The 13,682-nt window shown below is 47.6% G+C and overlaps 1 protein-coding gene across 1 annotated transcript in view; it reads right to left on the reverse strand.

Moving 5' to 3' along the window:
• Positions 1 to 13,682, reverse strand: part of LOC137427257 (uncharacterized) — a gene marked incomplete at its 3' end in the record, with an annotated part of 346,903 nt that overhangs the window by 234,482 nt on the left and 98,739 nt on the right. The window contains 1 exon segment of the mRNA XM_078778504.1: positions 10,437 to 10,526. Within this exon segment, the coding sequence (XP_078634630.1) occupies positions 10,437 to 10,526 (90 nt within the window).

Below are 13,682 nucleotides of genomic sequence, written 5' to 3' on the forward strand. Positions count from 1 at the left end.
TTAAGTGCTTCAACACTGCGTTATGTAATTCTGTGCAGCATTAAGTGCGGCAACACCGCATTATGCAATTGTGTACAGCATTAAGTGCTTCAACACCGTGTTATGTAATTGTGTACAGCATTAAGTGCGGCAACACTGCGTTATGTAATTGTGTTCAGCATTAAGTAGCCCTGGTGTTGGCTTAGCGGTTAGCATGCCGGCTTGGGATCCTAGGATCCTGGGTTCGAATCCCGGTCGATCGCTGAATTAACGCCAGGGGGGTTGACTCAGCCTGTCATCCTTCCGAGGTCGACAAATTGAGTACCAGCTTGCTGGGATGAATGATCACGGTGTGTACACCGTATCCCTGCGCATCGTAAGAGCGTGACCAAGGGTTGGCGTCAGGAAGGGCATCCGGCCATAAAAACATTGCCCCAAACAGGGAACCATGATTGTCATGGGGCCCGCAAGGCTAACCCCTGCTCCAGCAGGGAAAATGGCCTTAAAAACGATCATTCATTCATTCATTAAGTGCTTCAACACCACGTTATGTAATTGTGAACAGCATTAAGTGCTTCAACACCGCATTATGCAATTGTGTTCAGCATTAAGTGCGTCCACACTGCGTTATGTAATTGTGTACAGCATTAAGTGCGTCAACACCGCGTTATGTAATTGTGCACAGCATTAAGTGCGTCCACACTGCGTTATGTAATTGTGTACTGCATTAAGTGCTTCAACACTGCGTTATGTAATTGTGTACAGCATTACATGCTTCACCACTGCATTATGTAATTGTGAACAGCATTAAGAACAGCATTAGTGGTGGCCGGCGAGGTTTTCGTTTATTCGCAGCTGTCCACACTCTCCATCGAAATCGAAGTTAAGTAATTGTTCCCATTTGTATTTTCGTTATAACTGTATTTATTTTATGGTGTTGTACGTATCGTGTGTCCCGAGGAAGATTTTCGGTGCAAATCTTTCGTACCTGTATAGAAAATCGTGTTAAATCGTGCCGTGTCTTTTGAGGCCTTGTACAGTGTACAACCTTGAGGCTTTGTTTTCCTCTCAGCGGTCCCTCTTTTGTGCTCCAATAACTTTCGTTCTCTGCTTTTCCCAGTCTTTTCACCCCATAGCCGACTTCCTTGTTTAAAATCAACTCAAAAATATATATATATATATATATATTTCCTTCTCTGTTCTTATTCCTTGTTCTCATTCGTTTATTCGTTCTTAATCATTCGTTGGTTCTTCGAACGACGTTCACTGTTATTACTGTTTCTGTAATAACAGTTATTACTGTTCACTGTTAACGTTCACTGTTATTAACCTTATAAATAGAATGTTTACACTTTCCCCTCAAGTTCTGTATTCCGTCAAATATTATAACACCTTTTTCTTCTTCTTCTTTAAAAGGTTGCTTACGACTTGCTCACCAAATCCATCCATCAACAAAAAAAATTCCATCTCTTTCAGTGCCTCTTTTCTACATTCCCTAAACTCTCCTGCACTCCATCCTCCCTCCGCAATCCTTAAACGTATTTTTGACTCGAAGGTCACAAGAAACTCATTTTGCAATAAATGTTCGTTTCCCATTAATCGTACACTTTCTAAAATCCAATCTCACCACTCCCCTCCAAATCTTCTCCATAACCCCTCCCATCCAAATCTTCCCCCTTGCCACTCCCCTCCTAATCCTCCCCATCACCCATCCCTTTCAAATCTCCCCCCTTTCCCCTTCTCTCCTAAACTCCCCCCACACCCCTCCCCTCCAAGACTCCCCCTCGCCCCTCCCCTCCTTGACTCCCCCCGTCACCCCTCCCCTCCAAATCTCCCCCATATCCCATCCCTTTCAAATCCCTGCCCTTGTCTCTTCCCTCCTAAACTCCCCCCTCGCCCCTCCCCTTCAAATCTTCCCACCCTCATTTCTTCTCAATTTCCCCCCTCTCACTCCCCCTCCTCAGAGCGTCCTCCCCACTTCTTCCCTCTTACAACTCTCACCTCCATCTCCCCCAACCTTCTGCCTCGCTCTTCCCCCTCCTCAAATAACACCTCATTGTGCCTCACCCAATCACCATCAAACCTTTTGTCCGCCCTATCCTTCCCTTTCTCCGAGCTATTCTGAAATCTCTGACACACCTTCAACAGCTCTCCCTACCTCTTCCACCTCCTCCACATCTTACCCTACCCCTCCTCCCCCCTGTTCTGTATCCGATGCTCCACCTTCCTCTTCATTAACGGTATGGACCTCAAACATCCGGGGCCTTCGTTCAAACTCAACTGGTCTCTCCATACAGGTTGCTTCTGTCAAACCAGCCGTGATCTGCTTAACAGAAACTTTCCTCCTTCAGGATATCTCTGATTCCTTAGTATCTCTCCCGGGTTACTCCCTCCTCCGGTATGATAGACCTGAGCCTCGTCCTGGAGGTGGGGTTGCTATCTTTATCAAAAACTCTCTTCCTCACTCGCCCTGCACTGCACTCTCTCCACCTCACCCCCAGGAATACCTCTGGCTACGGCTTCCCCTTCGCTCCCACCTCTTGTTCATATGTGTGTTGTACCGTCCACCAAACAGTGATGACTCCATCTACATCTCGCTGTCTGATAATATGGACCAACTTCTGTCTACTCATCCCAACTCTCTCTTCCTCATATGTGGTGATTTCAATTGTCACCATGCCAGTTGGCTGGGTGTGGGTACCTCTCTCACCAGCCATCCTCAGCAAAGGACTTCTGCGACTCACTGGGACTGACACAATCTGTCAATTTCCCGACCCGGATCTCAGTCAACGGAGCATCTTCTCTTCTGGACTTGGTTATGACTAACTTCCCTGAAAATGTCTGCTGCTCTTCTTCTGCTCCAATCGGCTCATCTGATCATGTGCTTGTTAAAGTGGACATCTCTCTGACCATTCTCAGGGAGCCTCCTCAGCGTCGACGAGTCTGGCATTTCACTCAGGCCAACTGGCACGGTCTTCAAGCAGCCATCAATCATCTGGACTGGTCTCCCATCTCTACCACCTCTGACATCAACTCATCCTGGGAATTCTTCCAAAGTAAATTGCTCTCTCTCATGCACAGATTTATCCCATCTCGTCTTCAGTTGTCATACCCTTCCTCCCGTCCATGGTACACGGAATCTTGTGGTGAGGCTGTTGCCCAGAAACAACTTGCCTTCGTCTCCTGGAAAACGAATCCAACAGAAGGAAATCTCATTTCCTTTCACAAAGCCCGAAACAAGTGTGTGTCCACCCTCAGGAGAGCCAGGAAACAATATCTCTCCGTTCTCAAGACCGAACTCTCTTATCTGTCTCCCTCTTCCAAATCCTGGTGGCGTCTGGTCAAAGCTGTTTCTGGTGTTTGTTCCCCCTCCATCCCCTCCCTTACCTCAAACGGCTACACAGCTGACTCCGCACGTGAAAAAGCTGAATGCCTCAACTCTGTGTTTGCCTCTAAATCTTGTGTCCAAAACCCATCCCTCTCTCTACCCACCGTACCCAGTCGTACCCAGCTGCTCCTGGACTCCGTGTCCTTTCCTCCTGACAAGGTGGAAAAGTTTCTGTCAACTCTCGACTCTGATTCTGCAACTGGACCTGACGGCATCAGCCCACGGGTCCTAAAATCCTGTTCTTCCGCTCTTTCACTCCCTCTCTCTGTCCTCTTCACCCTCTCTTTTGCTCAAGGTCAACTGCCATCTGCTTGGAAATCAGCCAACATCACCGCTTTGCACAAAAAAGGTGCAAAAACAGATCCTAGCAACAACAGACCAATCAGCCTTCTCCCAATTATCAGCAAAGTCATGGAATCCATCATTGCTTCGGATATGAAATCTTTCCTCTTCTCCAATGGCTTGATCTCTGATCATCAATTTCGTTTCAGACGAGGTCACTCTACTCTGTACATGCTGCTTCTGCTGTCTCAACAATGGATGGAGGTCCTCAATTCCAAACAGGAAATTAGAGCTGTCTCCCTCGACATATCACATGCCTTCGATACGGTCTGGCACCCCGCTCTGCTCACCAAACTCTCCTCCTTTGGTATCCATTGAAATCTCCACGCATGGCTGGCGGACGTCCTCTCTCGGCGTAGTCAACGTGTGGCCCTGAATGGGTTTCTCTCATCTCCTCTTCCTGTTCAGGCTGGAGTTCCCCAAGGCAGTGTTCTGGGCCCTGTGCTTTTTCTGGTCTTCTTCAATGCTCTCTCTGACTCTCTTGAAAATCCTCTCTATCTCTTTGCTGATAACTCCACTCTCTGCCGCTCCATTCCTCATCCCTCAGATCGGCAGTCTGCAGCCTCCTCGCTCTCTGCAGACCTGGACAAAATCACAGACTGGGCAAACAAGTGGAACATGTCTTTCAATCCTGACAAATCTCACACTCTTACGATGTCTCTCCGAAAAGACCGACTGGACAACCCTCCCATCTACTTTCTGAATAATCCTCTCCAAGAAGTTCTGTCACTCAAGCTTTTGGGTCTCACTATCTGCCATGATCTTTCCTGGGAAAACCACATTTCCAAGCTGGCCTCCAAAGCCAGTCGCCAACTGGGCATCCTCCGTCGTGCGAAGTCCTTCCTTGGCACACCTGAGCTCCTCACCACATACAAGGCTTTCATCCGCAGCTCAATGGAATACTGCTCTCCCCTCTGGGCTGGTGCTCCTGCCTCACACCTAGCTCGTCTTCACGCTGTTGAAACCAAAGCGTTCAGAATCATTGGAATCTCCCGCGATGAAGCTAACTCCGAGGGCCTTTCACTTACTCACCACAGGCAGGTTGGTGGTCTTTCCGTCTTCTACCGACTCCTCTCCGGCCTTGCTCCCCCAGCTCTCTCTGGGCTCTGTCCCCGAAATATTCCTGCAGGTCGCACAAGATCTGCCTGCAACCCTTTTATGGTTAAACTGCCAAAATCAAGACTCTCTGCTCACCTTCACTCCTTCATTCCTCTTTTCTCCCGCCTCTGGAACAAACTCCCTCACTCTCTTCAATCCCACTCCTCCCTCCAGGTCTTTAAAACGGCTGTTCACCACCATCTCTTATCTTCCCCAATCCAAAACCTTGATCTTTTCTACCCCCGCTAATTTCACCCCAAATCCACTTTTTTGAGGTGACTTTTGCCTTCTTTCCTGGAAGTCCTTGGTGTCCTTGTGTTTTATACCTATCCTGCCTCCCCCCAGGCCCTCTGCCTCCCACACATCTCCCGATGTCCCTGCCCTAAAATGTTGTGTTTGTGTGCTTCCTCCCCTTCTCTCCCCATCTTGTGGACCGCTCCCATTTTTATATACTTTGTTTACTTGTTTGTTTGATTTGTTTGTTTGATAAATGTTAGCTCTTTCACGAGCCTCGACTCTGTATACCAAAAAAAAACAAAAAAACCGTTATATAATTGTGTGCAGCATTAAGTGCGTCCACACTGCATTATGTAATTGTGTACAGCATTAAGTGCGGCAACACCGTGTTATGTAATTGTGAACAGCATGAAGTGTGGCAACACTGCGTTATGTAATTGTGTACAGCATTAAGTGCTTCAACACCGCGTTATGTAATTGTGCACAGCATTACGTGTGTCAACACCGTGTTATGTAATTGTGTACAGCATCACGTGCTTCAACACCGTGTTATGTAATTGTGTACAGCATTAAGTGCTTCAACACCGCGTTATGTAATTGTGTACAACATTAAGTGCTTCAACACCACGTTATGTAATTGTGTGCAGCATTAAGTGCGGCAAGACTGCGTTATGCAATTGTGTACAGCATTAAGTGCTTCAACACCGCGTTATGTAATTGTGCACAGCATTAAGTGCTTGAACACTGCGTTATGTAATTGTGCACACCATTACGTGCGTCAACACCACGTTATGTAATTGTGTACAGCATTAAGTGCGTCCACACTGCGTTATGTAATTGTGTACAGCATTAAGTGCGGCAACACTGCGTTATGTAATTGTGTACAGCATTAAGTGTGTCAACACTGCGTTATGTAATTGTGTACAGCATTAAGTGCGGCATCACTGCGTTATGTAATTGTGCACAGCATCAAGTGCGGCAACACCACGTTATGTAATTGTGTACAGCATTAAGTGCGGCAACACCGCGTTATGTAATTGTGTACAGCATTAAGTGCGGCAACACCACGTTATGTAATTGTGTCCAGCATTAAGTGTGGCAACACCGTGTTCTGTAATTGTGTGCAGCATTACGTGTGCCAACACCGCGTTATGTAACTGTGTGCAGCATTATGTGCGTCAACACCACGTTATGTAATTGTGTACAGAATTAAGTGCTTAAACACCGCGTTATGTAATTGCAGACAACATTAAGTGCTTCAACAACACGTTATGTAATTGTGTGCAGCATTAAGTGCGGCAACACCGCGTTATGCAATTGTGTACAGCATTAAGTGCTTCAACACCGCGTTATGTAATAGTGTACAGCATAAAGTGCTTCAACACCCCGTTATGTAATTGTGTACAGCATTAAGTGCGGCAACACCGCGATATGTAATTGTGTACAGCATTAAGTGCTTCAACACCGCGTTATGTAATTGTGCACAGCATTAAGTGCGTCAACACTGCGTTATGTAATTGTGTACAGCATTAAGTGCGGCAACACTGCGTTATGTAATTGTGCACAGCATTAAGTGCGGCAACACCGCGTTGTGTAATTGTGTACAGCATTAAGTGCGGCAACACCGCGTTATGTAATTGTGTACAGCATTACGTGCGGCAACACCACATTATGTAATTGTGTACAGCATTAAGTGTGGCAACACCACGTTCTGTAATTGTGTGCAGCATTACGTGTGGCAACACCGCGTTATGTAACTGTGTGCAGCATTACGTGCGTCAACACCGCGTTATGTAATTGTGTACAGCATTAAGTGCTTCAACACCGCGTTATGTAATTGTGTAAAGCATTAAGTGCTTCAACACCGCGTTATGTAATTGTGTGCAGCATTAAGTGCGGCAACACCACGTTATGCAATTGTGTACAGCATTAAGTGCTTCAACACCATTTTATGTAATTGCGTACAGCATTAAGTGCTTCAACACCGGGTTATGTAATTGTGTACAGCATTAAGTGTGGCAACACCGCGTTATGTAATTGTGCACAGCATGAAGTGTGGCAACACTGCGTTATGTAATTGTGTACAGCATTAAGTGCTTCAACACTGCGTTATGTAATTGTGCACAGCATTACGTGTGTCAACACCGTGTTATGTAATTGTGTACAGCATCAAGTGCTTCAACACCGTGTTATGTAATTGTGTACAGCATTAAGTGCTTCAACACCGCGTTATGTAATTGTGTACAACATTAAGTGCTTCAACACCACGTTATGTAATTGTGTGCAGCATTAAGTGCGGCAAGACTGCGTTATGCAATTGTGTACAGCATTAAGTGCTTCAACACCACGTTATGTAATTGTGCACAGCATTAAGTGCTTGAACACCGCGTTATGTAATTGTGCACACCATTACGTGCGTCAACACCGCGTTATGTAATTGTGTACAGCATTAAGTGCGTCCACACTGCGTTATGTAATTGTGTACAGCATTAAGTGCGGCAACACTGCGTTATGTAATTGTGTACAGCATTAAGTGCGTCAACACTGCGTTATGTAATTGTGTACAGCATTAAGTGCGGCAACACTGCGTTATGTAATTGTGCACAGCATCAAGTGCGGCAACACCACGTTATGTAATTGTGCACAGCATTAAGTGCGGCAACACCGCGTTATGTAATTGTGTACAGCATTAAGTGCGGCAACACCACGTTATGTAATTGAGTCCAGCATGAAGTGTGGCAACACCGTGTTCTGTAATTGTGTGCAGCATTACGTGTGCCAACACCGCGTTATGTAACTGTGTGCAGCATTATGTGCGTCAACACCACGTTATGTAATTGTGTACAGAATTAAGTGCTTAAACACCGCGTTATGTAATTGCGGACAACATTAAGTGCTTCAACACCACGTTATGTAATTGTGTACAACATTAAGTGCTTCAACACCACGTTATGTAATTGTGTGCAGCATTAAGTGCGGCAAGACTGCGTTATGCAATTGTGTACAGCATTAAGTGCTTCAACACCGCGTTATGTAATTGTGCACAGCATTAAGTGCATGAACACCGCGTTATGTAATTGTGCACACCATTACTTGCGTCAACACCGCGTTATGTAATTGTGTACAGCATTAAGTGCGTCCACTCTGCGTTATGTAATTGTGTACAGCATTAAGTGCGGCAACACTGCGTTATGTAATTGTGTACAGCATTAAGCGCGGCAACACTGCGTTATGTAATTGTGTACAGCATTAAGTGCGGCAACACTGTGTTATGTAATTGTGCACAGCATCAAGTGCGGCAACACCACATTATGTAATTGTGTACAGCATTAAGTGCGGCAACACCGCGTTATGTAATTGTGTACAGCATTAAGTGCGGCAACACTGCGTTATGTAATTGTGCACAGCATTAAGTGCGGCAACACCGCATTGTGTAATTGTGTTCAGCATTAAGTGCGGCAACACCGCGTTATGTAATTGTGTACAGCATTACGTGCGGCAACACCACGTTATGTAATTGTGTACAGCATTAAGTGTGGCAACACCACGTTCTGTAATTGTGTGCAGCATTACGTGTGGCAACACCGCGTTATGTAACTGTGTGCAGCATTACGTGCGTCAACACCGCGTTATGTAATTGTGTACAGCATTAAGTGCTTCAACACCGCGTTATGTAATTGTGTAAAGCATTAAGTGCTTCAACACCGCGTTATGTAATTGTGTGCAGCATTAAGTGCGGCAACACCACGTTATGCAATTGTGTATAGCATTAAGTGCTTCAACACCATTTTATGTAATTGTGTACAGCATTAAGTGCTTCAACACCGGGTTACGTAATTGTGTACAGCATTAAGTGCGGCAACACCGCGTTATGTAATTGTGCACAGCATTAAGTGCTTCAACACCGCATTATGTAATTGTGCACAGCATTAAGTGCTTCAACACCGCGTTATGTAATTGTGTACAGCATTAAGTGCGGCAACACCGCGTTATGTAATTGTGTACAGCAGTAAGTGCTTCAACACCACGTTATGTAATTGTGTACAGCATTAAGTGCGGCAACACCACGTTATGTAATTGTGTACAGCATTAAGTGCGGCAACACCGCGTTATGTAATTGTGTGCAGCATTACATGTGGCAACACCGCGTTATGTAATTGTGTGCAGCATTAAGTGCTTCAACACCACGTTATGTAATTGTGGACAGCATTAAGTGCGTCAACACCGCGTTAGGTAATTGTGTACAGCATTAAGTGCGGCAACATTGCGTTATGTAATTGTGCACAGCATTCAGCGCGGCAACACCACGTTATGTAATTGTGTACAGCATTAAGTGCGGCAACACCACGTTATGTAATTGTGTACAGCATTAAGTGCGGCAACACCGCGTTATGTAATTGTGTGCAGCATTACATGTGGCAACACCGCGTTATGTAATTGTGTGCAGCATTAAGTGCTTCAACACCACGTTATGTAATTGTGGACAGCATTAAGTGCGGCAACACCGCGTTATGTAATTGTGTTCAGCATTAAGTGCTTCAACACTGCGTTACGTAATTGTGAACAGCATTAAGTGCTTCAACACCACGTTATGTAATTGTGTACAGCATTACGTGCACCAACACCACGTTATATAATTGTGTACAGCATTAAGTGCGTCCACACTGCGTTATGTAATTGTGTACAGCATTAAGTGCGGCAACACTGCGTTATGTAATTGTGTACAGCATTAAGTGTGTGAACACCGCGTTATGTAATTGTGTTCAGCATTACGTGTGGCAACACCGTGTTATGTAATTGTGTACAGCATTAAGTGCGTCAACACTGCGTTATTTAATTGTGTACAGCATTACGTGTGGCAACACCGCATTATGTAATTGTATTCAGCATTAAGTGCGTCCATACCGCGTTATGTAATTGTGTTCAGCATTACGTGTGGCAACACCGCGTTATGTAATTGAGTACAGCATTAAGTGCGTCAACACTGCGTTATTTAATTGTGTACAGCGTTACGTGTGGCAACACTGCGTTATGTAATTGTGTTCAGCATTAAGTGCGTCCACACCGCGTTATGTAATTGTGTTCAGCATTACGTGTGGCAACACCGCGTTATGTAATTGTGTACAGCATTAAGTGCATCAACACTGCATTATTTAATTGTGTACAGCATTACGTGTGGCAACACTGCGTTATGTAATTGTGTTCAGCATTAAGTGCGGCAACACTGCGTTATTTGCTCATGTAGTATGTTATATGTGTGGCAACACTATGTTATATGCTGTAACACTGCGACACTAACACTCTGTCTCTCATGTGTTTTGGTATCTCATCGTGCAATAAATACAAGCTCATGTTGCACCCTACCCCACAGGTGCTGATCCCGAGATCTTACCTTTGGTCCTTCTGACCCAGGTGGTCCTTCAGGGCCGGGAAATCCTGGCATACCAGATCGTCCCTGAATACCTGGCACTCCTCTGTCACCCTGGAGAACCATATTGATGTTAGAACAAACAGCATATAGTGAACACGAGCAATACTTTAACTTAATCACTCAGATACCTGTGGTAAGGTGGGTAGGAGGGTTGAGGATGGAGGATGAACGGGGTGAAGGGGGGGTGGTGGGGGAGGATGGAGGGTGAACGAGGGTGGAGGGGGTGGCGGGTGGGGGGGAAGGGGGTGGCGGGTGGAGGTAAAGGAGGGTGGTGGGTGGAGGTAAAGGGGGGGGGGTGGCGGGTGGGGGTGAAGGGGGAGGAGGGTGGAGAATGGAGGTTAGAGGGGGGTGGAAGGATGGCGGGTGGGGTTGAATGGGGTGGCGGGTGGAGGTGAAGGGGGTGGCGGGTGGAGGTGAAGGGGGAGGAGGATAGAGACTGGAGGGTGAAGGGGGGTGGAGAGATGGTGGGTGGGGGTGAAGGGGGATGGCGGGTGAAGGTGAAGGGGGGAGGAGGGGGGAGGGTGAAGGGGGATGGCGGGTGGAGGTGAAGGGGGGAGGAGGGTGGAGGGTGAAGGGGGTGGTGGGTGGGTGTTGAGGGGTGGCGGGTAGGGGGTGAAAGGGGGAGGAGGGTGGAGGATGGAGGGCAATGGGTGTGGTGGGTGGGGGTGAAGGCGGGTGGGGGTGAAGGGGGTGGCGGGTGGGTTTGAAGCGGGGTGGTGGGTGGGGGTGAAGGGGGTCGCAGGTGGGTTTGAAGCAGGGTGGTGGGTGGGGTGAAGGGGGTGGCGAGTGGGGGTGAAAGGTGTGGCGGGTGGAGGTGAAGGGGGTGGCGGGTGGGGGTGAAGGGGGGTAGAGGGTGGAGGATGGAGGGCGATGGGGGTGGCGGGTGGGGGTAAAGGCGGGTTGGGTGAAGGCAGGTGGGGTGAAGGCGGGTGGGGAGAAGGCGGGTGGTGTGAAGGGTGTGGCGGGTGGGGTGAAGGGGGTGGTGGGTGGGAGCGAAGGAGGGTAGAAGATGGATGAGATTTTTAACATATATACATTGTGTTCATAAAGTGTTTGTGCATTTTTAAACTTTATATAACTTTGGATGTATCGATGACAGAAACAAACTGTAAATGGCGAATGAAAACAGAATCCATTGTTTTTACACAATACAGTTAAAATGTCTGTGCTGTAACATAACCGCATAATACATCGTACAATACAGAGTTTCCACCTCGTTCAAACATACTCCAGGTGCTGCTGAGTCATTTCAACAATTGTATTTGTGATTCTGCCAAAGGTTCATCCAAAGATTGTGGTTTTGATGAGTGAAAAGTTTTACATCGCCCCATAAACTGTAGTCCAATGGGGTCAGGTTAGGGGACCGAGGTAGCTTGACAGGTCAGGGGAACGAAGTATCTCAACAGGTTAGGAGACCGAGGTAGCTGGACAGGTCAGGGGAACGAAGTATCTCAACAAGTTAGGTGACCGAGGTAGCTGGACAGGTCAGGGGAACGAAGTATCTGAACAGGTTAGGAGACCGAGGTAGCTTGACAGGTCAGGGGAACGAAGTATCTGAACAGGTTAGGTGACCGAGTTAGCTGGACAGGTCAGGGGAACGAAGTATCTGAACAGGTTAGGAGACCGAGGTAGCTTGACAGGTCAGGGGAACGAAGTATCTCAACAGGTTAGGAGACCGAGGTAGCTGGACAGGTCAGGGGAACGAAGTATCTGAACAGGTTAGGAGACCGAGGTAGCTGGACAGGTCAGGGGAACGAAGTATCTGAACAGGTTAGGTGACCGAGGTAGCTGGACAGGTCAGGGGAACGAAGTATCTGAACAGGTTAGGAGACCGAGGTAGCTTGACAGGTCAGGGGAACGAAGTATCTCAACAGGTTAGGAGACCGAGGTAGCTGGACAGGTCAGGGGAACGAAGTATCTCAACAGGTTAGGAGACTGAGGTAGCTTGACAGGTCAGGGGAACGAAGTATCTGAACAGGTTAGGAGACCGAGGTAGCTGCACAGGTCAGTGGAACGAAGTATCTCAACAGGTTAGGTGACCGAGGTAGCTGGACAGGTCAGGGGAACGAAGTATCTGAACAGGTTAGGAGACCGAGGTAGCTTGACAGGTCAGGGGAACGAAGTATCTGAACAGGTTAGGTGACCGAGGTAGCTGGACAGGTCAGGGGAACGAAGTATCTGAACAGGTTAGGAGACCGAGGTAGCTTGACAGGTCAGGGGAACGAAGTATCTGAACAGGTTAGGTGACCGAGGTAGCTGGACAGGTCAGGGGAACGAAGTATCTGAACAGGTTAGGAGACCGAGGTAGCTTGACATGTCAGGGGAACGAAGTATCTGAACAGGTTAGGAGACCGAGGTAGCTGGACAGGTCAGGGGAACGAAGTATCTCAACAGGTTAGGGGACCGAGGTAGCTTGACAGGTCAGGGGAACGAAGTATCTCAACAGGTTAGGAGACCGAGGTAGCTGGACAGGTTAGGGGAACGAAGTATCTCAACAGGTTAGGAGACCGAGGTAGCTGGACAGGTCAGGGGAACGAAGTATCTGAACAGGTTAGGTGACCGAGGTAGCTGGACATGTCAGGGGAACGAAGTATCTCAACAGGTTAGGAGACCGAGGTAGCTTGACAGGTCAGGGGAACGAAGTATCTCAACAGGTTAGGAGACCGAGGTAGCTGGACAGGTCAGGGGAACGAAATATCTCAACAGGTTAGGAGACTGAGGTAGCTTGACAGGTCAGGGGAACGAAGTATCTGAACAGGTTAGGTGACCGAGGTAGCTGGACAGGTCAGGGGAACGAAGTATCTGAACAGGTTAGGAGACCGAGGTAGCTTGACATGTCAGGGGAACGAAGTATCTGAACAGGTTAGGAGACCGAGGTAGCTGGACAGGTCAGGGGAACGAAGTATCTCAACAGGTTAGGGGACCGAGGTAGCTTGACAGGTCAGGGGAACGAAGTATCTCAACAGGTTAGGAGACCGAGGTAGCTGGACAGGTTAGGGGAACGAAGTATCTCAACAGGTTAGGAGACCGAGGTAGCTGGACAGGTCAGGGGAACGAAGTATCTGAACAGGTTAGGTGACCGAGGTAGCTGGACAGGTCAGGGGAACGAAGTATCTCAACAGGTTAGGAGACCGAGGTAGCTTGACAGGTCAGGGGAACGAAGTATCTGAACAGGTTAGGAGACCGAGGTAGCTGCACAGGTCAGGG

The sequence above is a fragment of the Myxine glutinosa genome, chromosome 5 (assembly GCF_964187855.1).
Source record: "Myxine glutinosa chromosome 5, kmMyxGlut1.1, whole genome shotgun sequence".
Taxonomy (NCBI): Eukaryota; Metazoa; Chordata; class Myxini; order Myxiniformes; family Myxinidae; genus Myxine; species Myxine glutinosa.